We start from the raw sequence: 26551 nt of genomic DNA, 5'->3' as shown, positions 1-26551 counted from the left end.
GTTTTCTTTCTCATAAGTCTCTCTGCCTTGCTCTGGATTCTTGCATTGCTGCTAGTAGAGAAGTCTGTTATGTTCAATTGTACCACGGTGTATCAGTCTCTGTGTACAATGTTCTCCTGGCTCTGCTCCTTTCACTCTGCATCAATTCCTGGAGGTTATTCCAGTTCATATGGAATTCCTCCAGTTCTTTATTCCTTTGAGCACAATAGTATTCCATCACCAACAGATACCACAATTTGTTCAGCCATTCCCCAGTCTCATTTTCCAATTTTTTGCCACCACAAAGAGTGCAGCTATAAATATTTTTGTACAAGTCTTTTTCCTTATTATCTCTTTGGGGTATAATCCAAACAGTGCTATGGCTGGATCAAAAGGCAGATAGTCTTTTAAAGCCCTTTGAGCATAGTTCCAAATTGCCATCCAGAATGGTTGGATCAGTTCACAACTCTACCAGCAATGCATTAGTGTCCCAGTTTTGCCACATCCCCTCCGACATTCATTACTCTCCCTTATTGTCATTTTAGCCAATCTGCTAGGAATGAGGTGATACCTCAGAGTTGTTTTGATTTGCTGAATGCAAATTGAAGATCATCCTTCACTTCATTATTTTTTAATATATCTTCATCCACAACATGATGAATATGAAAATATGTTTTGGATGATAGCACATGTAAAACCTATATAAAATCACTTACTATTTCAGAAAGAGGGTCAAGGGGAGGAGGGAAAGAGATAGAAGGAGGGAGAGAATTTGGAACTCAAAATGGTAGAAAATGAATGCTAAAAATTGTTTTACATGTAATTGCAAAAAAATGTTGCTGAAAGAAAAAAAAATGTACAAAAGAGGTCTAAAAGTTGTTTAGAGGGAAGCGCAGGCAAATAGGAGAGCTTTTGGAATTAATGTGTCAAATTTAGTACATATTTTAAAAAACAAGCCATATAAAATGAGATTTACAGTTTCACATGCAGTGCTCTTTCAAAATAACAATAGCCAGCATTTAAATAGTGCTTTAAGGTTTGAAAATATTTATATAGCACTTTAACATGGACAAATAAGTGCATCATTAACTCATTGTATCCTCACAACAAACTGGGTTGTAGGAGAGATTATCATTTTATAGATGGGGAAACTAGTTAAATGACCTGCCCAGTTTCTCACAACTAGTAACGGTTTGAGGTTAAATTCAAACTCAGGTCTTAACTCAAGGACTAGCCCATCATCTAGCTTCTTCTATTTTTCTTTGTATATGTAATTATCCATGTTGATGTTTGACAAGATCAGATAACAAAAAAATTAAGTATTTTTGAAAAACAAGATGACAGATTTTAGGGGAAAGGTGAGCACATTGAGTTTGAGGTACCAGTGATGGTATCCAGATACAGATCTTCTGGAAAGAGTGGGGGATAACGGTCTAAATAGGAAAGAGGAGAAAAACCCAGGCAAAGTGAAATTTTGTTGTAAACACACACATTTATTATATGTTGTTTCTATGGAAACAATTCAAATGTGTTATTGATAACTGCACATAGAACACAACCCTTTGAGGGCAGGAGTTTGTTTTGTATTCATATGCTCAGTATCTCCATAGAGTCTGACATAAACAGTAATTAGGCATTTAATGAATGCTTGCTAAATGAATGAATGATGAGTGTAATGAAAAGAATGCTGGACTTGGGGTGTGAGAGAGACAGGTTCAAATTATCTCACTATTACTAGCCATGAGACCTGGAGCAAATCACCATCTCTGAAATTTAGTTTTCTCACCTGTAAACCTACATTCCTTACAGGTATGTCATGAGAAAAATACTCAGTAAGTCTTTTTTTTTTAAAACCCTTACCTTCCTTTTTGGAGTCAATACTGTGTATTGGCTCTAAGGCAGAAGAGTGGTAAGGGCTAGGCAATGGGGGTCAAGTGACTTGCCCAGGGTCACACAGCTGGGAAGTGTCTGAGGCCAGATTTGAACCTAGGACCTCCCATCTCTAGGCCTGGCTCTCAATTCACTGAGCCACCCAGCTGCCCCCAATAAGTCTTAAAGCACTATTGAATGACTGTGATGGAATGCTATTGTGCTATAAGAAAAGATGAAGAGAATGGTATCAGAAAAGCCTGGGAAGACTCACATAAACTGATGCAAAGTGAAGTGAACAGAACCAGAATAACATTGTACACAGTGACAGCAATATTGTAGGAATGATCAACTGTGAAGAACTTAAGTCTGATCATTGGGCTGATCCAAGACAATTCCAAAAGATTGATGATAAAAAGTGCTATCCACCTCCAGAGGAAGAACTAATGAACTGTGAATGCAGATTGAAGCATATTGTTTTTGTTTTTTTTTAAACCCTTACCTTCAATCTTAAACTCAATACTGTGTCTTGGTTCTGTTACGATTAAAAATGATAAAGACTGATAAAATAAGAGAAATTAATATTTTACTAGCCATGGCCTTGTTGGTGAAATGTATATGACTGCGCTTGACTATCTTTTAAATTTACCGCCAGTGCCCATCCTGTCTCTCTCATACGCCAGCCAGCCACTCAGGAAACCAAGAGGCCTTCTCTAGGTCCTCCTCCAAATTTAAGCTGCCGCATACGTGGGGACGTTAGACGTCCCCACGCCCAAAACCGGAAACCAGAGAACCCATTGGATCATGGGGGATATAGTCTGCAAGTTTCCCACATGTCCACAGGAAGTTTGTAACATACTTTTAAATGGCACCTCCCCAATTCCAAACATACAGTTCCAAGGCAGAAGAATGGTAAGGGCTAAACAATGGCACAATAGTAACTTGTCCAGGGTCACAGAGCTAGGAAGTTCTGAGACCTCTTTTGAACTCAGTACCTCCCATCACTAGACCTGGCTCTCAATCCACTGGGCCACCTTAGCTGTCCCCTAGCATACTGGTTTTCACTTTCTTAGTTTTCTTGCATTTTTTTCCAACTTGGCTAATGAGGAAATATGTTTTGCATGACTTCACATATATAATAGGTATCCTATTGCTTGCCTTCTCAATAGACAGGGAAAGGCCAAGAGGAAAGAGAGTATTTGGAACTCAAATTTTTAAAAAAAGAATGTTTAAAGATTTTTTAAAAAAATCTTAAAAAAAAATTTTTTTTAAAGTACATCTAGAAAAAAGCACTATGGAAATACCAATTCTTCTTCTTCTTCTTTGTTTTTTTTTTTTTTTTAACCCTTACCTTCCATCTTGGAATCAATATTGTGTCTTGGTTCCAAGGCAGAAGAGTGGTAAAGGTTAGGCAATGGGGGTTCAAGTGACTTGCCCAGGGTCACACAGCTGAGAAGTGTCTGAGGCCAGATTTGAACCTAGGACCTCCTGTGTCTAGAGTTGGCTCTCAATCCACTGAGCCACCCAGCTGCCCCCTTCTTCTTTTTTTAAAAAATAAAACCCCTTACCTTCCATCTTGGAATCAATACTGTATATTGGCTCAAGGGCAGAAGAACGGTAAGGGCTAGTCAATGGGGGTTAAGTGACTTGCCCAGGGTCACACACCTGGGAAGTGTCTGAATCCAGATTTGAACCTAGGACCTCCTGTGTCTAGGGTTGGCTCTCAATCCACTGGGCTACCCAGCTGCCCCCAATACCAATTATTCTTATTGATAGACATATATCATCCTATAAGGCTCCCCATTCCCATTCTAATTTGCTGTTTTGTACAGATTCCCATTGTACACCTTGGCAAACGGAGGTACAGGGAAAGGTGTTTTGATTTGCCTGGGTAGAGGGAAAGAATTCCTTGGGTCTGCAGATGACAGAGGGGTAGCAACTGCTGTCCAACTTTGGCTCAGAAAAGCAAGGAGGAGGTGTGGTATTACAATGGAGAGTGGCCCCAGGACCTGGGTTCAGACCCTTGAGTTTGCTACTTTCCACTTCTGTGTTGTGAAATATGACTAACTCTCCCAGGGCATTAATTTTCTCATCTACAAAATGACAGACTAGAGCAGTGTTGTCAAACCTTTTAAAGATTTTGTGCCTAAATTGTGCCTTCAAGCCACCCGTGAGCCCCCCACAATACCCCAGAGAGCAGAGGGAGGAAGTGCTCACATTGGTCTGCTGGACAGAGGGGTGAGGCATGCAAAAATGTCCTCAGGAAAGGTGGAGAGGAGGGAATGGAGCAGCCCCCTCCCTGCCACCCTGACACCTATGCCACGTCTTTGCCAACATGGGACTAAAGCATCTCTAAGGTCCTACAATTCTGTGCCTGGGAAGATAATGTCCAGGGCCTAAAAACTCAGGCAGGTGCGTGGACAATTATCTTTGTGCAGCCACTATGGCCAAATGCAACATAATCCTCACTCCTAGGCTTTCAATCCCCAGAGCCACTGATTTAAAGACCCCCAAGAGGAACTAAGCTTCTCTGGCTACCTCTAAATCGATCCCCTTCAAAGAGGGTTCATAGGCTTCATAGGCTTCTCAGGGAATTATTCTGGGGATCCATGTCGCAGTTGGGGTTCCTGGGGCCAAGCTTCCTGGAAACACACAATCAATCGAGCCCCTCCTTAGGGGAAGGGGTTTCCTGTCATGGGGGCCCCCTAAGTTGTGGGTTCCTAGGAGACCTATTTCCATTTCCAGGAAGTCTACATCTTAGATTGCCTAAAGGAACTGGGAGTGTGTGGCTTGGACAAGAGAAGGCTGGACAGGGCACGTGAGCGCTGTCTTCAGGTATCTGTAGGACGGTCATGCGGAAAGTGGATTGAAGTTGTTTAGTTGGCTCCAGAGGACCGTCTGGGAGCGATGGAAGGAAGTTGCAAGGAGACGAGCTTACAGCTTAAGATAAGAAAGGATCTGTAAATAATCGGCGCTGTTTCATAATAGAGCAGGTTATTTGAAGGGTAGTGAGTTCCCCATCCCTGGGGAGTAGGGGAAAGAAGTCCCGGGAGAGGCCGGCTGGCCCCTCGGGAGAGAAGCCCATTTTCTCTATTTGAGTCAGACTAGACCTCGAGCCTCTCTTCCGGCGGAGACTCTGGGCTGCTCTGGCTGCAGCTGATCCAGGCTTTACAGGGATGAAACAGACGCCTCCCTGCTGCCGAGGAGACCCGAGATTCTGGCCAGAGCCAGAGCCTAGAGCCCCGCACAGGTGCCGGGCAGATGGGGAGGCTGAGATCAGCGTGGCTCCCCGAGGGCTCGCTAAAGCTGCCTGGGCACGGGGCTGGGCAGAAGGAGCAGTCTGCTGACTCTAACAGGCTGGTCTGCCGCTGCAGGGATGGCCAGCCCACCTTGGCTGGAAGCCTGCTCCCAGCAGAGGAATATGCTGTGGACACACTGCCACCTGCTGGCGGTACCTGGAATCACACCAGGTGAGGCTGCTGAGAAAGCAGCACCCATGAGCCAGGTCAGAGAAGGAAACAGCCAGAAGGGGCCTTACGGAGCATCTAGACCCATCCTTCCCCCCTAATTTTACATATGAGGAAACTGAGGCACACCACTAAAAGTGTGAGCGAGGAGGACAACTAGGGAGCACAGTAGATTGAGAGCCAGACCTAGAGATGGGAGGTCCTTGTTTCAAATCTAGCCTCAGACACTTCCTACCTGTAAGACCTTAAGCAAGTCATTAAACCACAGCCCTTATCTTGCTTTGCCTAGCCTGCCTTGGGACATAGTCCTGGTTCTAAAATGAAAAGTAAATATTTAAAAATAATATCAATTTTGTAAAGGAAAAAGGTAAATTATTACTATTAGGGCTGGGCAGAATTCTGGAGCATAAAATGTAGGTCATCTTTGGGGGGGGGGAGGGGTTTGTAACCTAGGGAACATGGACCCCCGAGGGATCTGTGAAGGGGTTTCAAGGAGCCTCTAAGAAAAAAAAATTTTAAACCCTTACCTTTTGCTTAGAATCAATCCTGTGTATTAGTTCCAAGGTGGAAGAGTGGTAAAGGCTGACAATGAGGGTCAAGTGATTTGCCCAGGGTCACAGCTAGGAAGTGTCTGAGGTCACATTTGAACCCAAGACTTTCTGTCTCTGGACCTGGCTATCAATCCACTGAGCCAGCTCTCTGTCCCTCAAAGAGCCAAAGAATTTTCAATGCTTTGATAACTCTTATTTCAACATCTTTGGTTTCTTTTATAAACCTTTGTATTTTATTTTATGCATTTTAAAATCTCCTTCTAAGAAGGGAATGCATAGGCTTCACCAGATACCAAGTGTCCACAAGACACTACATTTTAAAATTCCTTATTTAGTCCAATGGAGACCCAGAGAACAGAACTGAATTGTCTGATGAGCCTCCTCTCTCCTGAGCTCCTACTGCCCTTCAGAGCCTGACCAGTGATAGGCCAGGGTGGCCCATTCCTGAGTCAGTCTTGCCCCCAAAGCCCTGGGCTTGGCCATCAAGGGAAGATCTGAGATCTTTCTTTGGAAGGTGGGGAGGCAAACCCAAGTAAGGCTCTTCTAACAGACAAACTCAGGACACTTTGGAACAGTATAACAGTTGCTTTTATTAGTAGAATCCTGGAGCTTTCTGGGCTCCCGTCTACATAGGACAGAACATGAGAGTCTAGACAGCTGCCACCACCACTTAGCCAGAATGGATATGCAGAGCCCCAAGCAGGGAGCTACCAGTGGGAGAGGGGAGAATGACCAGAACTGGGGGAAACATGGCAAGGCCTCATAGAACTCTGGACCAAGAGCCCTTAAAAACCTTCCCCCACAACCCTCTAGTTTTACAGATGAGGAAACTAAGGCCAAAAGAGGAGGAGTAAATTGCTCAGTCAAAAAGGAACTTGAGGACAAACCTGGGACTAGAAATGAAGGTCTTTTGTCTCCCAAGCAATGACTTTTTGCATGACCTTTTTTCCATTAGTGAAAGTGTGAAATCAGTGAGATTTGAATTCAGTGCCCTTTGTTTCCTCTTTCTATGTTCTTCCTTCTCCTGAAAACCTCAGCCTCTAGGCATCTTCCTAAGGTCTAAATCTGATATGACTCTTTCCTTCTGAGAGCCTGAAGCCTAAAAGAAACCCATCTTGGGGGGGTGTTTACACTTAAAGGGTAGCCTAGAATTGGCGGTGATTAATCTGAAGGAACAAAACTCTAATGGTGGGATTGTAGGTACAAAGAACAGGCAGAAGAGAAAGGAAGGATGGGATCAGATTTGGGGGCAGGGTGGGACAGACTTGCATTCAGCCCTCTCTACTTCCTTTAAAGAATGGCTGTATTTTCTCTCCCTTCTAGTTTTTGCACTGGGCCAATGCTGCCACTGTAAGTAAGGACAGTCAGTAATCTTCAGAGTTGGGGACACCTATGGGAGAAATTTGGTAGACTAGGGCTGACCTTGGAGGCCCCCCCCTGTGCTCTGACAAGGTACCTCCAGCCTCAGACCAACTTCTGTGGCCTGGGGGGAAAAAGAAGAGAGTAAAATGACTTGTGTGAAGATCTCAAGCTCTCTCCCTGGGTTCTGTGTTTTTGAAGTGGGGTGAGGATGTGTGTGTAGCCATTGGTCTGTCTTCCTCTCAAGAAAAGAGAAGACCTTGGGGGGCTGTGGAGGGGCTGACCCTCTAAAGCCTGGGTTCTTCCCATCTCACCACAGGTAAGGCATTTTCACAGAAGCATGTTGTCTACAGCTCTTGCTAAGGGCCTTTAGAGAGTATCTAGTCCATCCCCCTGCCAGGGCAGGAATCTCTTTCAGTCTCCTGAATCTGAGGTCATCCAGCCTACCCTGGAATACCTCCAGGAACAGTCAGTTCACTTCCTCCCAAATAGCCTTATCTCTGATGGGATAGCTCTGTTAGTTAAGTCTTCCTTATCTCTGTCTGGCTCTCTCACTTCCTTCCACCCACTGGTCCTGCCAAACAGAAGACATCTAACAGGCACTTAGCATTGTGCCTGGCACATAGTAGGTGCTTAATATGTGCTAGTTAATTGACTGACCCGTCATCTACTGGATGGCAGGAATCTGTCTTCTCTTTAAAATAAACACCCTGAATTCCTTTAACTTATCTATGAATAAACATTCCTAGGTGGGATGAGAGGGTCCAAGCAGATCTTTCCTGACCTCTGGACACCTAGGACTCTGCAGGGCCATTCTAGTCACTAGGGTCCTGATGGCTAAGAGGTAGGTACCCCGGGTTCCAAAGGTGTCAGAGGTACATTTCGCCTCCCCACACCGTGGAGGAAAAGGGGCAGTTCCCTATTTGCAGTGCTGGCTCCCTGTATTAAGATTCTATGTGACAAGCTTCCTTGCTTTGCCAAATGAAACTAAGCCTCCTGTCCTGGCCATTCAAACGTTTGGAGCTAAGCTCCACCAACCAGGAACACTCCTTGGGGGTGGGGGGAATGCTCCACGGGGAAGGGGGCCTCCTTTTGGAGAGAGTTCCTCTCTCCTCTGGCCACCCTGAGGGCTGTTAGAACCAGATTCTATCCTTTGGCCTGGCTGGCAGGGGCAGGGTTGAGGGTGGAAGAATGCATATATGTATGGGAAGGAAGCTAGCCGCAAGGTAGTGGGATGAGGATGTGTCTATGGGCCTTTCTCTGTCTCTATTGAACTGTCCACCGGTCGTTAGGAGAGTGGGGAGAAGGCTGTCTGTATTTGTGTGTGTGGTGGGTTGGTGTGCCAAGAATGAACTTGTGTTTAGTGTACAGGAGAGAAACAAGTTTCTGGTTCAATTCCCTGGGTGGGAAGGGCAAGTATGTGTGTGTGTCTGTGTGTAGAGAGGGGGAGCTGGTATGTGTGTGTAAAGAAGGGAAATGGGGAGGAAGAGCCCACAAGAATGTGTTTGTGAGTATCTGGACTTCTCCGTACCTCTGAGGATGAAGGGGATATGTATGGCTCCCGGGGGTCAGGTTGGTGAATCTAGCTGGGTTTGGAAGGGTGTCCAGTGTGGCTTTTCTATATATGCCCTGGAGAAGTATATCTGTCTTTATGTGGGTGTATCCTTCTCTGGAATTGTGTGTGTGTGTGTGTGTGTGTGTGTGTGTGTGTGTGTGTGTGTGTNCTTCTCTGGATGTGTGTGTGTGTGTGTGTGTGTGTGTGTGTGTGTGTGTGTGTGTGTGTGTGTTGGTGAAGGAACCACTCAGGCCTCTAGTCAAAGCTAGGGAGGAGGCTAGTCACAGTGGGACAAGGTGAGGGTCAAGGCATCCTATGTCTATTCTGCTAGATGGGGGCACAGAAGAGCACGGGTATTAGACAGACTATAAACAGCCAGAGCCTGGCCAGAGCTAAGGCTGAGGGAATGATGGGAAGGGGGCCATAAAACCCAATCCTTAGGACTCTGGGGACGTCATGACAGGACCATCAAGGAGAAGGTGCTCCTGGGGATGTGGCCTCAGAACCAGCAGGGCATCCACATGAGGGAACCCAATGCTGCACCAGTGGCAGCTCCAGCCAACATGCCCATGGCTATGTCACCCCCAGTATCTCTTCTATAGTATGGTGAGTCACGGAGGATGACATGGGTCATTCCTGGAGCTGTGAGAAGAAAGTAGAGGGTAAAGTTTAGATAAATTTAGAAAGGAACAAAGGGGAGGGGATGGCTCACCTGATCTTCAAGGCTCAATCTAAATTAGACTCTTCTAAGAATCTCTCCCTGGCCATATATCCCAAGCTCTTCTGAACTCAATATCTGTACTTTCCAAAAAGTATATAAATGGGGCTTGTTTCTCTGTCTCTCCCTCAGTTTGGTAGAAGATGCTTGAGAGCAGAACTATCTCCTCCTCAGACTAGAGCAGTGATTCCCAAAGTAGGCGCTACCGCCCCCTGGTGGGTGCTGCAGCGATCCAGAGAAGCGGTGATGGCCACACTTCTTTGGTATTACATTCTATTCTGAGTTCAATAAATAGTTTCATAATTTCCAGGGGGCCCTAAGTAATGTTTTTTTCTGGAAAGGGGGTGGTAGGCCAAAAAAGTTTGGGAACCACTGGACTAGAGCAAAGAGGGAAAGACTAGCTTGGGTCCTGAGAGAACATTAGGTTATGGGAAATAAGGAGTGTTGGGGGACCTCAGAGGGAAGGAGGCCTGCCTAGAGCCAATTCTAGATCTGAAGGAAGGATAAGGAGGATTAGGAAGGATGGGAGGGTTAAGAAGAGAATAAAGACTAGCCCTTGTGATGGGACCTGGGGCTCATAAACTCCCAGAATCTCAGAACTGGAAGCAACCCTAAAGGAAAGCTAGCTCAACTCCAAATCTCAGGAGGCTTGAATGCCTCAACTGAGAATGATCTCACTACCTCTGAAGGTAGTTTATCCCTCTTTGGACTTTTCCAGAGACTTTCTCCTTTCCAATCTTCCCTCTGTCCTGGCCACTAGCTAATGGGGCACATTAAGCTTCTACATTCAAAGTCCTTAGAACACCCCCTTCTCTCCTGGGGCTCAAGGACTAGGAAAGGGTCCTTACCTCCATATGGGGTCCCAGTGCGGATGTAGGTTGCATCATGGGCATTGGGCGGCACCATCTGGTAATAGTCGTCATAGGGGTCATAGATACGCACCTGGGGACAGTCAGGGTTCAAAAGTGAGGAGGGAGAAGTTTCTCCTCCATTCCTCAGTCTTCAAATTCCTCCAACTTCCTTCCCACAAGCTTCCAACATCAGACCCAAGTATAGTCTTCTCTGGCTCATGCCTCATTCTCTTGCTCCTGCCCTGAACCCAGCCTTGAGCCCTGATCCTCTTTTCCCTGGTCTAAAGTTCTCATGCTGCCCTATAAGGCACTTCTTTAGTGTCTCTGAAATCCATTTCACATCCCAAACTACTGTATGTGTTGTTTCTCAGCTCCTCCTGCTAAATACTTGCACCTTCCAGGATGATAGCTCCCTAAGAGACTCAAGAGGGGCATGGACAGTTTGCCTATTTTACAGAGGAGGAAACTAAAGTCTAGGGAAGGGAAGGTCCTTGCTTGAAGTCACAGAGTGAGCCAGGGATAGAGCCCCAACAGGAGTCCAAATGTTGTGCCTTTGAGCCCTTAGGGAATTTTCCACTTCCCTAAGGTGACTGCCACCCTAAGAAATAGTTCTGATGAGAGGGTTAGAGGAGAAACTCTTGGTCTTTTAACAAGCCTGAGAAAATATCATCCCTTCTTTTCCAGTTAAGTCAGTTGTTGAATTTTGAGTCCCATAAACAGACTAGGAACTTCCTGAGGGCAAGTCTCTTTTTCCAGTACCCTTCATAACAACTATGTAAGAGCATGCTTTGGGAAATGCTGGGGACAAAACTGAATAAACTGATCCTATTTTCTGTATGCCTCCCCAGGAGGAAGCCAATCAGCATCTTCCTCTCTCTCCATGGTCCTGAAATTCAGCTTCCAGCTTCTGCCCCTGAGAGTGCCTCCTAGACTCCTCCTAGCTAGAGTTCTAATTCTATCTATCCATCTACACACTTCTGGTTCACCCAAGGAAGTCACTTGTGCAACCAAAGGCAGACACAATCTGCCCACTGTAGAGCTGGGCAAATCTAGTATCCCTCCTTGTCTCTTGGGAAACATAAAAAAGGGCTTCCCAGACCACATCCCTGTGAAGGAGATAGTGCAAAAGTGATTGCTACTAATTTAAAGAGGAAAGTAAAGACCTGGGAAGTTTTTTGTCTGAAAGTCATGCAGCCATGAAGTGGGGGCCAAATCAATCCTTGGGACACTGATTGAAAGAAGTCTGAAATAGGGCCCATCCCTTTAATCTAGGCCAGTGCTGATGAACCTATTCACCCGACCTGCCCCTCTTCCCAGCAGCTCAATGGGAGCACTTCCTCCTCCTCTATCTGAGGTAAGGCAGGGGTGGGTTGGGGGCTCACATGGGGTGTGAGGGTTGCAATTTGGGCACTTGGTCTCTCTAAAGTCTCTAAAAGGTTCACCATCACTGACTTAGGCTCTCAAAGAAGTGTGGGGAGGACTGGCCCAGAGAGGCCAAAGAAAGGAACTTGGGAAAAGTAAGGCTTTCCTTTAACTTCCTGACAGTCACAAGTGAACAAAATACTGGTGTATCAGTGTACTGTAGCAGAAAGGGTGCCAGGAAGGAGCAAATGTAAATACATAGATCCAGAGAAAGACAGATAAAAGTTAATTTAACACAACAAACATTTGTTGGTTATCTACTGTATGTAAACTCCTGTCCTTGATGTGCTGGGAAAGGTAAATAGTTTAGACTTAATTCAATACTTTAGTAAATATCTATCACAAACCATACACTGTGCTTGTTGTTGAGGATAAAAAGGCAAAAATAGAATAGTTCCTGCCCTCAAGAAGCTGACATTGTACTGAGAAATACAACATGTACACAGATACATCAATACATGGCCACTTAAGGTGAGAGAGAACACTGATTTTGGAAGGGATCAGGGAAGACATCATTTAGGAAATGGCACTCAAGCAGCACCTTGAAGAAAGGAAGGATTCAAAAGGGTGACCATGATGAGAGTACATTCCAAGCATGGGGGATAGCTGGTATATAAAAGGAGCAGAAAGACCCAAAGAGACAAAAAGAGGCAGATGAATATAAAAACTGATACACATTAGTCACATGTAGCCAGAAAGACAAAGAAAAGGATGGGTCCATTTATCATTAGTCCTAGGTTCCTAGACCTGAATCTACCTTATTGTCACTTCTCCCTCCCTCCATTAACAAGAACTGACTATCCAATCCAGAGTATGACCAGAAGTTGAAGCCAAAGCCAGATATTCAAGGATCTGCCATGGAATTTAATAACTGCCCACATCCCACACCAAAATGCAGAGTCCTGGACTTGGGGATTTGGGAGCATTAAAACTATGTGACCCACTGAACTCCCTGTAGCTCACAGGATAAACCCCAACTGTCTCACCTTAGCCTTTCAGACCCTCCACAATGTGACCTCAAACTCCTTTCTAGTTTATTTCCATCAATGTCCCACCTCATGCCATTGTCTTGGGGTTTCTGTCTCTTCCCAACAAGGAAATTCCTCTTCAGAGGCAAGTGGTCCAAATCCTCCACATCTTACTGTTGTCTCCCATGTTCTCCCATAATACACTTGGTTTATTTAGGGCTTCCTGCCCTTCTTCATGTGCCCTCTTTCCTATTCTCCAAATTTTTCCTGTCCTTCAAAGTCCACTTCTGGTGATGCCTCTTCCAGGAAGATGCCCATAATCAGAAGGATTCTCTCTCTTCTCATTCCCCAGAGCCCTATTTTCTCCCTTTCTTTTTGTCTCTATCACCTGATGCCCTATTCTAGCTATAACATTAGACAGGCACTATAGCCTATGGGTAGAATGTCATATGTGGAGTTAGAAAGACCTAGTTTAAAATCTTGTCCCTAATACTAGTTGTGTGACCTTCCTCATTTGTAAAATGGGGATAATTTCCAGAATCTTTACCTCCCCCAACTTTTTAAAGAAAATCTAGTTTTCACTGATAGCTTTTGTTTATATATCACATTCATTTCCAAATATATATCTCCCCCACAAAACCCCCAGTTCAAAGAAGAAAAGTTTTGTAAAATAATTTGTAATCATTTAAACTCTATATAAACATCAGCTATTTTTATTAGTTATGTCTGTACCCCCTCACTGGATTGGGAACTTTCTGGGTACAGAGACCTAGTGTTATCAGAGTTATAACTAGATTTTTTTTTGTACCTGGAACAAGTGGCACAAAATATGGCTTCAGATGACTAAGGGGAAATGGGTGGGAGATGTCTCTTTGTTGGAAAGAGACAGAGACCTCAGAATCCTGGCACAAGATGCCTTGTGGGGTGGCCATCATATAGGATTTGGAAGGGGAGCATAGTAGAGTAGACCAAAGGAAGTTTTCTGCAGTTCATTACCTCATAGCTTTCTATTTTAATTATATGCTAATTAGGCACTGAAGGACTGCAAATACTATCAGTTCCCTCTGAGTTCAAGGTCCTGGGGCAAGCTTCCGGTTGCTCTACCCTAGTTATGCCTCTGGGCTGTACAGTCTTTGTATCTTCTGAAATGTATCTTCATGTAAGGATACTGAAATGCAAGTCCTCAAATATAGCAAGCATTCAACACAATTATGTCCAGTATTGTGTAAGCTCCTTGAGGGCAGAGATAATCTCATTTTTTGTTGCTGTATCCTCAACTTTTAGCATAGTGCCTAGTACAGTACCTTGTATGTACAGTAGGCACTTAATAAACGATAAATGAGGCAAAGAGGAAAATGCCAAGAGACCTACAGTTTCATTAGTAAGGAAAAGAAGGCAAGGTGGTTATTGCCAGAAAGAGGATGTAAAACATTGCTTAAGTTAAACCATGTATTGAAATGGGCATTTATATAGCACATTAAGGTTTGCAAAGTATCATTTCATTTGATCCTCATAACAACCCTGGGAGGTTGGTGCTATTATGATCCCCATTTTACAAATAGGGAAACAGAGGCAGACAGATTAAGTGACTTGCCTAGGGTCACACAACTAGTATCAAATCAAATTTGATCTTAGGTCTTCCTGACTTCATGTCCAGCACTTTGGGCACTATGGAGCACTACCTAAACTTCAGAAGGGATACCTAGCACAAGTGTCTGGCACATCGTTCATATTTAATACACTTCCTGTTGGCTTATAAAAAGGAACAATAATAATAATTACTAGCATTTATATAACGCTTTAAAGTTTGCAAAACACCTTACAATTATCACCTCATTTGATCTTCACAGCCCTGGCTGGTTGGTGCTATAGATAGTCCTACCATCTATAATAGAAAGCAAAAAAATTTGCGTGTGTTCCAAAGAAATTTTTTAACACACCAGAAATCTTAAAATAGGATTTGCTTTGTAACTGGCAAAAGAAAATGCACTCACACAACATATATAGCCCAAATCGTCCTCAAAAATAATAGTATAGCTAGCAGGAAACTTATTAACTATGGACTCCGTGCCAGGCAATTTGTGCTAGGTATGCTCTCAAGGAGTTTACATTCTACTGGGCTGGGGGGGTGGTTACATGGCTAGTATACGGGCAAATCAAATTCAGGGTTATTTAAGGAGGAAGACTGTCCACCACACAGAATAATGGGAGGAGAATATGCCTCTAGGCGGGAGCAACCAGGTAGGCTTTTGGTGTGCATGTGCGTGGGGAGGGTAGAAGATGAAGAAGGCACCAAGCCCTCTGCAGGTGTGAGGTAATCACTGGGAGCCTGCCGCACATGCTCAGTAGCATTGAGTTCCTTCCCACTGGCTCGTCTGGAGCCAATCAGGAGGGGATATGCAAATGAGGTGCCTGAGACGATTCATCCGGGGAGGAGTTCGCTGCCAGCCCTTCTCCACCCTGCCCACCTATCTACAGGTGCCTCACCCGGATTTACGCAAGACTCAATACCTACAGGAACGGGTTAATTTATGAGAGAGGAAGCCAAATCTGTGAGTGTTGGGCACGCAACTGACCCTCCCCAGCGCAGACACACTGGAAACAAGCTGACTCTCTCTCCACTTTGCCCCGACTTCTCACCCCGCTGGGAACCAGACACATAAGACCACAAAAAAACAACAACAACAACAACAAAAACAAACCCAGGGATATTCAGAGGGAATTTGCCACCTTTTCCTAGTTCGATTATTGGGAGCATTATCCACTAGTAGGGATTTTGGTCAATTCTTACTTACTTACATCAAGCTTAGAACAGAGCTTTGCCAGTAAAAAGGACTTAATAAATGCTTTGTTCACTCGCGCATTCGTCAAGGTCAGGGATAGGGGAGGAAGCCTCTGGCCAGTTCCGATGCAGAATGGGTCCGGGCCTCATTCATCACACTCCATGGCATTGCTGCCCAGCTGCCCACTTCCTCAGCCTATTTTCCCTCCTCCTCTATCCTCACGCACACACTCTCTTAGCCTTGAGCCAAGATAACCAGGAGCTGATCTGCTCCCAGGCCAGCCTACATGTGAATCTCTCCTGCTTTTGCTGTCCAGTCTCTTCTCTGCCGGCCAAGCCCTTGTACCCACCCCCAGCAGTCCCTCCAGACAGCTCCTGATGTCTAACTTGTCTTCCACTTGCTGCACTTTGATACTTGCCTCTTCTTGGCTCTAACCTGAAACAAAGCTATCACTATATCCCTCTATGCAAGGATCAGGTGAAGGAACTAGGAATGTTTAGCCTCAGAAGAGACTTGAGGGAAATATGATAGCTACAGCATTTGAAGGGTTGTTACCTGGAAGGATGAGGCTTATTCTGTTTGGCCTCAGAGCTACAACTAGGGACAAGGTGGGGTTGGACTGTGCAGGAAGAATTGTCCCAGAGGCCAATTTGAGCTCAATGGAAAGAAAAATGTAAGCATGGTGTAGTGGAAAGTGAGAGACGTGGTTCAAATCCCAGCTCAGACCTTTAAGGGCTATGTCACTGTGGGCAAGTCACAACTCTGGGCCTCAGTTTACTTATCTGAAAAATAGCAATAACAATCCCTTCTCCTACCTACTTCACATGGTTGTGAGGCTCAGATGAGATAATGGAGGAAAAGTGCCTCATAAACTCTAGAGTGCTATGTGTCCATTATTATAATTCATTACAAGAAACAAAAAAAATTGAGTTTCTCATCAAATATCCAGTTTGTACACACTGGCTACACTTACTACTTGCTGGGCATGTTGTAGCAGGGATTCTGGCTCAGTTATTATAAAAATAATGATGGTGATGATGATAGCTAGTACTTGCACAGTGTTTTAAAGTTTGCAAATCACTTTACATATGTTAACCTCAAAAAAACTTTTGGGAAGTAGATGGTATTATTATCCCCATTTTACAGAGGAGTCACCTGAGACTGAAAAAGATGAACTGACCTGCCCAGTTTAGATCCCTTCCAACTCTGAAATTATGATATTCTCTGTGAAGATTTTCCCTGCCTGCCTCCTACTCTCTCTCTTTCTCCATGGTCCCAATCTGAGTCCACATCCCTTCTGGGCAGAGGCCCATAGCATCTCCCTCTTCTATCCTTCCCATTCACAGGGCTGGTCCAGACCAGTTCTCCCCTGCTCAGTCACCTACCATAGCTCCCCTCAATGAAAAGCCAGACTCCTTAGCCTGGGGTTTGAGAGCTCACATGATTTGGCCCCATGAAGATCAGCCCCAGATCATAACATCCCCTTTTTACTGTGTCCTCTAAAGCACACTAGAGGATTTTTCACCACCATTTCCCCCTGCCCACAAATATCAGGCCCCGACCTGTCTCTATGACTTTGCTCAGATGACTCTCCTTCTCTTGTCCCCTACCCCATATCCTCCCCTCTGCCTCATGCCTTTCCCGACTCTTCTCTATCTTCTCTTCCTTGGCAAATTCTCTCTAAGATCTAGCTCCAGCCCTATAGCTTCTCCAAAGCCCTCCTAGATGATCTTGGTCCACAAGGATCTGAGCCTCTCCACTTCCCTCCATTCCTATGAGGTGGCCCTAAGCATACAGGGTCTCTTACTGAGAGGACCGTCTCCAAAACCAGAATTCTCTCTGTAGGTGCTGCCTTCCTTGACCTTTCAAAGGATCATGGACCCTTTGTATGTATGTCCTCTTCTTTCTCCCCTGAACCTAGTGATTAAGGCAGGTCTCTCTTGGCTCTAAAAGCTACAGACTGGACAGGTGTGCCAGCTACCCCAAAGCTCTCTCATTCAGATGCAGCTTTCTCATGTAAGATCATGCATGTGCCTGTGTGTTCCTGTTTCAATTTACATATGTAAAGAACATGAGGGCATGGACTCCTTGGAAATGTGCATCTGTGGCCATGTATGTTGGCACCACTATCTCTGTGCTCATGCCACCAGCACTATCAGCTTGGAAATCAAAACCTATGGCCAGAAGGGATCAGTAACCACCTTGGAAGACAAGAGAGCTGACGTATCAGGCTCCTGGAGCATTTCAGAGAATCCTAGAGCCACAAAGCATCAGAGCTAGAAGGGCCTTTTGGGCCTGTTTCATCCATTTTCATCATTATGCAGATGAAGAAATTGAGGTCCAGAGGCTGTATATTATATGTCAGGGGCCAAGGATAGGAAGACTCTCACTTCTTTCATTCTGGACATTAAGATTTATAAATTTCTATAGGTAAAGTCACATTACTCCTTTGTTTGGTATGTCAATTTCCTTCCTTCCTTCCTTCCTCTTTCTCTCTCTTTCTTTCTTCTTTCCTTCCTTCCTTTCTTTCTTTCTTCTCCCTCCCTCCCTCCTTCCCTCCCTCCCTCCCTCCCTCCCTTCCTTCCTTTCTAAAAAATTCTTACCTTCCATCTTAGAGTCAATACTGTATATTGGTTCCAAGGTAGAAAAGCAGTAAAGGCTAGGCAATGGGAGTTAAGTGACTTGCCACACAGCAGAGTTGGAAGTCACTTCAAGGGCCTAGTCAATCAATCAATAAGCATTTACTTGGTACCTATAATATACTAGGTAGTATGCTAAGCTAATTAGTCCAACCTGTACAGATATATCTTTCTAACATCCTCTGCCCACGCCCAGAGTCCTTCTGTGAAAGAGGACTCATTGCCCTGCATCCTGAGGCACTTTTGGATAGTTCTAATTTTGGGGAAATTTTTCTATCAGGTTGAGGCAAAATTGTACCTTCTCTTTACTGAAGACTGAACTGGAGGACAGAAGGATGGATTCATACAGCAGCAGGAACATCTAGGGCAATGATGACTAAAAGCCAGTAAGGGTTCAAGAAAAACTATATTAATCTCATTTCCTTTTTTGATTTGCCAGCACCTAGGCTGGTAGATCAAAGGAATGTCTTGGATCTAATAGATATCTGTATTTCAGCAAGGTATTTGATAAAGTCTTTTATGGGAAAAGACTGAGGGACGTGGACTCAGGGGATTAAAGTTACATGGATTCAAAACTGGTTGAATAACCAGCTCCTTCTTGTGTCTTCTCTGAAGAAGGATAGACACTGAGGTTGTTTGGTATACGGTTTAGAGACATAGGGATATCTGGATGATTCATGAAGAATAGGCAGTACTTTGTGGGGGGCTGACGATGGGCAGTTGACAAACCAAAGAATTTCCCCAAATCTAAATGTCCCTCTCCCACCACTGTCCCCATGTAGGTCACTTACCAGCAGTCTCCTTACCCAAATAAAGGGCCACCCTACCCTGGTGTACCACGCTCGGACCACGAAACTGCCCCGAGGCTGACCCTGGTAGCTCCACCGAGGGATAGAACCTAATGTCCTCCTCCGGAGCTTTCACCAGAGGAAAAAGGAGAAGGGAGGCTGGGGTGGGATGTTAGAGGGGAATCCAAATCCCCTCCCCATCCCCCCACTTCTAGTTCATCTCACAAATCAGGAAACCTCCCTCCCCTCCTCACACTAAGGAGCTAAGGCTTACACGAGGGTAGTAAGTGAGCTAAATTCAAGATCCAAAGAACCTAGGACCCTGTTTAGGGGCATCTCCCTGAGTGCCTGTAAAGGAGGTAGCCATCAATTCTGTTCTGAGCTGGGATCTGACTCAGTGGCCCCCTCATTCTTCTGCCCCTATCCTTGCCCATATTCAGTAACCTCCCAAGGGTCTGCTTTTTTCACTTCTAGGATTGGAAAGACCCCAAGTGAAGCCAGGATTGCCATCCTTGGTCCCATCAGTCCCCACCCCAAAGCCCTGAGGCAGGAGGCTCTTGATGTTCCAGGCCACACTGAGCTCTCTAACATAACTTACATGGTCCCACAGTCACTCAAAGAAAGTCAGAACTAGAAAAGCTCCCAACCCTCCTTCAGTCTATTCCACCCACTATTTCACAGAGGAAGTTACTGAGGCCCAAGAAAAGGAAAGGAATCTAAGGCCACACAGCTAACGAAGGGTAGCTAGGACTCGGCCTAGGGGTCTCAGTCCTGAACTTCCCTGCCTCTCTCTATGGCCAATTCTCAATTGTCCCTCACAAAACTCCATCTTGGTTTTTTTGTTTTTTGTTTTTTTTGTTGTTGTTGTCAGATCTGTTTCCTGTTAAAATAACTGTTAGTTTGAGCCTCAGTTTCTTCCCAGTCTCCGAAAGGCTGCCAAAAAGCAGAGGGATTAGATTTGTTCTACTTGGCCCCTTAGACAGACCTAGGATACGGGGGTAGATGTCACAGGGAGGGAGATTTTGGCTCAGTACAAGGAACTGTTAAATGAGAGGGAAGAATGAGCTCAATGGGCACAGGGAGAAGGAAGGAAAGGGACTAGAAAGGAAGGAATGGGAGAAGAAAGAGAAGGAGGGAAGAGGAAAAAAGATAGAGGGAGGACCAAAGTCTTGTTTGTAGGTCTGACCCCTAAGAAGTGGACGAGTAGGAGAAGGGGAGCTCACCGGGGTGGAGTGTGATTCCTGAAGGGCAATCTTCCATGCTCTGCAAAGAAAAGAGGGCACAATGTAAGGACTTGGGGCTTCCCAGGACTCAGACAGAAGCAGAGTCATCTTGGCCTTGGGCTTTCCCTCTGATCCTGCCTTCAGGAAGTGGGGAAGCAATTAAGGGAAGGGAATAAGCATTTATTAAGAGCCTACTCTAAGGGAGTAGCTGGGTGGCTCAGTGGATTGATAGCCAGGCCCAGAGATGGAGGTCCTGGTCTCAAATCTGGCCTCAGACACTTCCTAGCTGGATTGCCTTGGCTAACTCACACCCCCAATTCCCAATTCGTATCACCTTTCTTTTTTTTTCTTTTTAAAACCCTTACCTTCCATCTTGAAGTCAATACTATGTGTTGGTTCCAAAGCAGAAGAGTGGTAAGAGCTAGGCAATGGGGGTTAAGTGACTTGCCCAGGGTCACGTATCTAGGAAGTGGCTGAGGCTAGATTTGAACCTAGGATCTCCCGCCTCTAGGCCTGGCTTTCAATCCACTGAGCCACCCAGCTGCCCCTATCATATCACTTTTCTGTCTTAGAACCTATACTTAATGTCAATTCCAAGACAGAGGGTTATGGGTTAAAAAAAAAGAAATATAGTTATTAAAATATTTTTAAAAACCAAAAACAAACAAGTCCATAGATCTCTGGTTAAGAACTCCTGCTCTAGGTCCAAGATATTCTCCCAGGTCTTGTTGGCCAATCCCTTTCTCTTGCCTCATTCAAAGGTTTTCTCTGGGGAACCATCTCTGCCCACCTGACCCTTCGGATGCGGTGAACCTGACTGACACTGCTGCATGTTCTCAGTAGGCCAGGGATGAGAGACTAGACTTGTGATCCCATTAGAAAGGACTCCTCAGGACTTATAAGAAAGAAAACTAGCCACATTCAGAGGAAGAACTGTGGGAGGAGAAACACAGAAGAAAAACAACTGCTTGAACACATGGGCTTTTGGGGATATTATTGGGGATGAAGACACTAAATGATAACTCTAGTCCAACTATCAATAATATGGAATTAGGTCTTGATCAATGATACATGTAAAACCCAGTGGAATTGTGTATCGGCTAAGTGGGGTTAGGGAGGTTTGGGGGAGAGGGAAAGAACATGAAAAATGTAAATATGGGAAATATTCAAAATAAAGATAAAAAAATAATAAAAAAAATAAAATAACAAAACAATGGAAAAAAAAAAGAAAGGACTCCTCAGAAGGAAACCCCCTCTACCTGGCAGATTAGCACCTCCTTTGCAATTTTATACCTAGTCAGTATGTTTCAGAGGGAAACCCCAAATACAGATCTTCCTGGTCCCAAGGCCTGCTCTCTATTCACTATACTATGTTGCTTCTCAGTGTTTTTAGTTTTTTAAGCTTTCCTGAAGGTGTCTCTTTCCCCATTCAGCCCAAGGACTCTCGTTCTTCACCCCACTATAACCTGGGCACACTGGGGAAAGACTCAGGAAGCTCCTGGACTTCAGCTCTCCTGGAAACTTCCAGAGGAAACTTCAGAAGGGCAGCTCCAGGAGGTGCCCCATGGGACAGAGGGGCAGGGCTGGGCCCAAAACAGATGAGTCTTTGTCTCTTTGCTCGGACTTGGGGCCCAGCTCCTGATGGGGGTAGTAGCTGGAACAAGGCAGCTCTGTTTTCCAGCCCCCACGCCTGTCACCCAAGTAGTTCAATCTCTGAGTCTCAGCTCTCCTCACAATATAGATGGGGAAACTAAGACATCATGCCCAGCCCAAGTCTCTGAGTCCTCGGGATGCTGCCTGGGTATCAGACACAGACACACAGACACACAGAGCTGAGGGGACAAAGGTGCTGAGGTAGCAAGGATGGGACTAGGGTGCCATCTCAAGTGGTGGGTCTATTTATATACATGGAGATGAATCTATCATTAGGTAGTGTGTGATAGGGGCAAAGAACTTTAGTTTGGGAAATGTTTCTGGAAAATGGGAGGAGGAAGAGATCAGTTTTGGCAAGAATATGATCAAGGAGGGCTTCAAAGAAGGAAACCCAGGATTTCAGTAGGCAGAAGGGATGGGAGCACATTCGAGGACTATGGGCAAGCCCAGAGGTGGGAGGGCATGTTGTATCAGAGATTTATAGTTAGAAGGAACCTTAGAGGGAATTTAGTCCAGACCCCTCACTTTGTAGATGTGAAAATTGAAGCCTGGTTGGTGAAAGGGTTTGCCAAAGGTCACACAATTAGGAAAGGACAAATCCAGAATTCCATCCGAGGTCCTCTGACTCCAAAGTCAGCTTTTTTTTTTTTAAATAATCCCTTACCTTCATCTTAGAATCAACACCGTGTAATTGTTCCAAGATAGAAGAGCAGCAAGGGCTAGGCAATGGGTGTTAAGTGACTTGCCCAGGGTCACACAGCTAGGAAGTGTCTGAGGCCAGATTTGAATCCACTGAGCCACCCAGCTGCCCCTAAACCCAGCATTCTATCCACCATACCAAACCACTTCCTGTGAAGAATGCCCACCTACATGCCACATTCATAGTGCAAGGCATGTTTCTGTATGAAGCATACCCAGAGTGGGAGGAGGTTTGGCATGATGAAAGAATGATGGATTTGGAGTTTAAAGAGTCCTGATACTTAGAAACTTTGTGACCTTGCCCAAGTCATCCTCACTGAACCTGTGTCCTTTGTGAAATGAAGGGATGGTTTACCAGTGATGGGCAAACTTTTTAAAGAGGGGGCCAAAGGAAAGGAAATGCTCATCTGTCAGTCTGTTTCTAAGGCAACTCTTTTGAAGTTTCATTGTATTCTATCCTACTCATTGTATTGGTCAGATTAGGAATAATGTTTTATGGCTGGATAGAACATTTCAGGGGGCCACATCTGGCCCACCGGCAGTAGTTTGCCCATCACTGGAGACAATCTTTAAATCCCTTCTAACTCTGACCCTATAATCAAATGATTGGAATCGTACTGTGTGATCCAATCATAAGACTTTTCACACTATGTTTCAGATCAATTTGCATCTTCCTTGTTCCCCCATCTCCTTCTTTTCCCTCTTACCTCTGGGCTCATCTATACTCCTGGAATATGCTCCCTTCTCCTGTGCTTGTTGAAATCCTGGGTGCTTCTTCTTTAAAGCTTTCCCTAATCATCTTCTTATCAAAAGTGACTTTTCCATCCTTCCATTTTCCTAGAACATTTCCTCTAAATTTCTCTTTTGCCCCCATCACACTCTACCTAGTCACAGACTTACCTCTATGTCCTATCCCTCCATTGGATTGTAAGCTCCCTGTGGGAAAGACTTACATTGAGTTTCTCTTTCTTTTCTTTCTCTCTTTCTTTCTTTCTCTCTTTCTTTCTTCCTTGCTTTCTTTCTTTCTTCTTTCTTCTCGCTTTCTTTCTCTCTTCTTTCTTTTTCTCTCTTTCAATCTCTCTTTCATTCTCTCTTTCTTTTTCTTTCTTTCTTTGTTTCTTTCTTTGTTTCTTTCTTTGTTTCTTTCTTTTTCTTTCTTTCTTCCTTCCTTTCTTTCTCTCTCTCTCTTTCTCCCTTCCTTCCTTCCTTCCTTCCTTCCTTCCTTCCTTCCTTCCTTCCTTCCTTCCTTCCTTCCTTCCTTCCTCTCTCTCTTTCTCCCTTACTATCTGTCAGTACCAGTTCTAAGACAGAAGAGCAGTAAGGACTAGGCAATGGGGGGTTAAGTGACATGCTCAGGGTCACCCAACTAGGAAGTATCTGAGGTCATATTTGAACCCAGGACCTCCTGTTTCCAGGCCTGACTCTCAATCCACTCCACTACCTAGCTGCCCCCTTACATTGTGTTTCCAGCTCTAGGAACAAGACTTCCACCCAAGAAGGAGCATTTAATGAATAGTTGTGAAATTGCAAAAATGTATGTTAGTGAATGTGATGGATGTGAGATTATGTATTTATATGGGTGCTTCTGTGTGTCTGCTGCCCCTCCTAAGCCTTACCAAGCCCCAGGCTTCTGTCACATTGACCTCCAGGGCCTAGCTTAGGGCTCAGTCTGGGAGCTGCCTCTGTGTGGCATCTGACTCAGCCTCTCCAGAGAGGAGCTGGGAGAACAAACAGGCCTCCTCTTCTGGCTGTCCTTTGAGACCTCTCCTTCCCCCAGAAGGTCTATATCAACATAACCTGAAAGTCTTCAGGGACTGCTCACAGCTCCCCTACTTCCCTAAAGCATCCCCTGCAGCCAAGACAACCTACTCACTCAAAGCTAAGACTCTCCCCCAGAGAGCCTCCACCTGGATCCTTCTGTCACCTAGGTCTTCTAAATGAGGTTCTCACCTCCTCTGGGAAGCCTTCCTTGATTAACCCTCTCCAATTTTGATGGTAAAGGCCAGGGGCAATGGGTCATGTCTCTCATTAATTTCCCCAAAAAGGGGCTCTCTGACGGCAAAAACATTCCTTTCAGACCAGGCCCTCCCAGAGGCCAGGGGCCATCTCTTTCCCTTTAGCCTAGGAAATCCTGCTTTCAGAACTGCTGGAACAAACATGCCCTCTTGCCTTCAGGAGTGTTTGACCCAAGTAAGGAAGGATATGAGAGGGTGGTTCTTTTTCAAAACTGCTGCCCAAAAAACCAAAACAACCCCCCCAAACTGCTGCCCAATAAGAGTGAAATACTAAAATCAGCTTGACCAAACCCACCAATCAGAGGCGTAAGGGAACAATGCCTCCTTCCCTCTGCTGATATGATCATGGATCATAGTTGGAGCTGGCAGGGACTCCAGAGACCACTCAGTTCAACCCTTTTTTTTCAAGTAATATTCCCTCTTCTACATTGTCCAGTGTGTCCCTCGACCCTTTCAGAGCATCATCCCACATCACAAAAGGATCAAAAAGGTTAAAACAATCCGGGGAAAAGCCTGCCATCCTATTCAGTACTCTTCCCCTCCAGTCCCTGACCTCTCTGCAAAGAAGGGGTTTTTTCATGTTTTTTTCTTTAGGGTCAAGCTTCAGTCTCTTCATTTTACAGATGAAGAAAGTAGGTCCCTGGAGGAGGAGTGTCAAAGGCAGGATTTGACCCTGGGACCACCGTAATGCAAATATTAGTAATATGGAAATAGGTCTTGACTAATGACACATGCAAAACCCAGTGGAATGGGGGGCAGCTGGGTAGCTCAGTGGAGTGAGAGTCAGGCCTAGAGACAGGAGGTCCTAGGTTCAAATCTGGCCTCAGACACTTCCCAGCTGTGTGACCCTGGGCAAGTCACTTGACCCCCATTGCCCACCCTTACCAATCTTCCACCTATGAGACAATACACGAAGTACAAGGGTTTAAAAAAAACAAAACAAAACCAGTAGAATGGCTCGTTGGCAATGGGAGGGGGGTTGGAGGAGGGGAGGGAAAGAACATGAATTATGTAACCATGGAAAAATATTCTTAATTAATTAATTTTTTTCATATAAAAAAAGAATTTTAGTTCCGCGAGGGTACAGTCTCTCTTGTTTGTACTTGTATTCGGGCACCCAGTAAGCATTTAATAAATGTTCTATCTATCTTTGCCTCTAAGTTCAGTGGTCTTTCTACTGCCAGGTGTTGATGCTCCTGAACCCACCCTACAGAAAGGAAAAGATGTAAGACTCAAGGCCTTCCTCCACAGGGCCCACCCTTGCCCGTGCCTGGGAGCCACTCACAAAGCCTCATCCTTGGTATCAGCACACATCGTCAGGCGGAGGCCGTCCCTCAGGTACACTATCAGGAGACAGTCCTGGTTGTGGCCTTCAGGAAGCTGCATCTCTGTATACAGAGAACATACAAGGGAAGTCAGAGAGGTGCCAAGCTACTCTCATGCCAGAACTCCCACCCCCTCTGATCCAACTCCAAACCTTTGGCTAAGGTCCTGTAAACAAGAAAACAGGTCTCGACAAGTTTATTTATTGGACCCTGCTATCAGCTAGAATCATTTGCTTGATGCTCTCCTGAGTTTATATACAAAGAAAACCCATTTGTGATCACATAATTCACTTGCTGGAGAAGCGTAAGCTCTGGGCATGGAATCAAAAGACATAAGAAAGAGTCCTTACTCTGTCTGCATGAAAGGTAAGTCTAGGCCTCTGTTTCCTCCTCTAGAAAATAAGGGAAGGGGCAGCTAGTTGGCTCAGTGGATGGAGAGGCAGGCCTAGATATAGGAGCCCCTGGGGTTCAAATGTGCCCTCAGACACTTCCTAGCTATGTGAGCCTGGGCACTTAATCCCCATTGCCTAGCTCCTACCACTCTTCTGCCTTGTAATCAATATACAGTATTGATTTGAAGACAGAAGATAAGGAAAGAAAGAAAGGAAGGAAGGAAGGAAGGAAGGAAGGAAGGAAGGAAGGAAGGAAGGAAGGAAGGAAGAAAGAAAAAAGAAAGAAAGAGAGAGA

At 45.1% G+C, this 26551-nt stretch overlaps 1 protein-coding gene across 1 annotated transcript in view; it reads right to left on the bottom strand.

The window, feature by feature from the left end:
- Window positions 1–9016: 9016 nt before the first annotated feature.
- The window catches only part of PLEKHB1 (pleckstrin homology domain containing B1), a 66899-nt gene continuing 49364 nt past the window's right edge, over window positions 9017–26551 (bottom strand). Inside the window, exons 4-7 of the mRNA XM_044668914.1 lie at window positions 25825–25927; window positions 20173–20212; window positions 10347–10440; window positions 9017–9422 (exon numbers count right to left, since the gene is read on the bottom strand). Of these exons, the coding sequence (XP_044524849.1) occupies window positions 9280–9422; window positions 10347–10440; window positions 20173–20212; window positions 25825–25927 (380 nt within the window). The 3' untranslated portion in view covers window positions 9017–9279. The remainder of the gene's footprint in view (window positions 9423–10346; window positions 10441–20172; window positions 20213–25824; window positions 25928–26551) is intronic.

The sequence above is a fragment of the Gracilinanus agilis genome, chromosome 3 (genome assembly GCF_016433145.1).
Source record: "Gracilinanus agilis isolate LMUSP501 chromosome 3, AgileGrace, whole genome shotgun sequence".
NCBI classification, from domain to species: domain Eukaryota; kingdom Metazoa; phylum Chordata; class Mammalia; order Didelphimorphia; family Didelphidae; genus Gracilinanus; species Gracilinanus agilis.
This window is presented reverse-complemented; position numbering and strand designations above follow the sequence as displayed.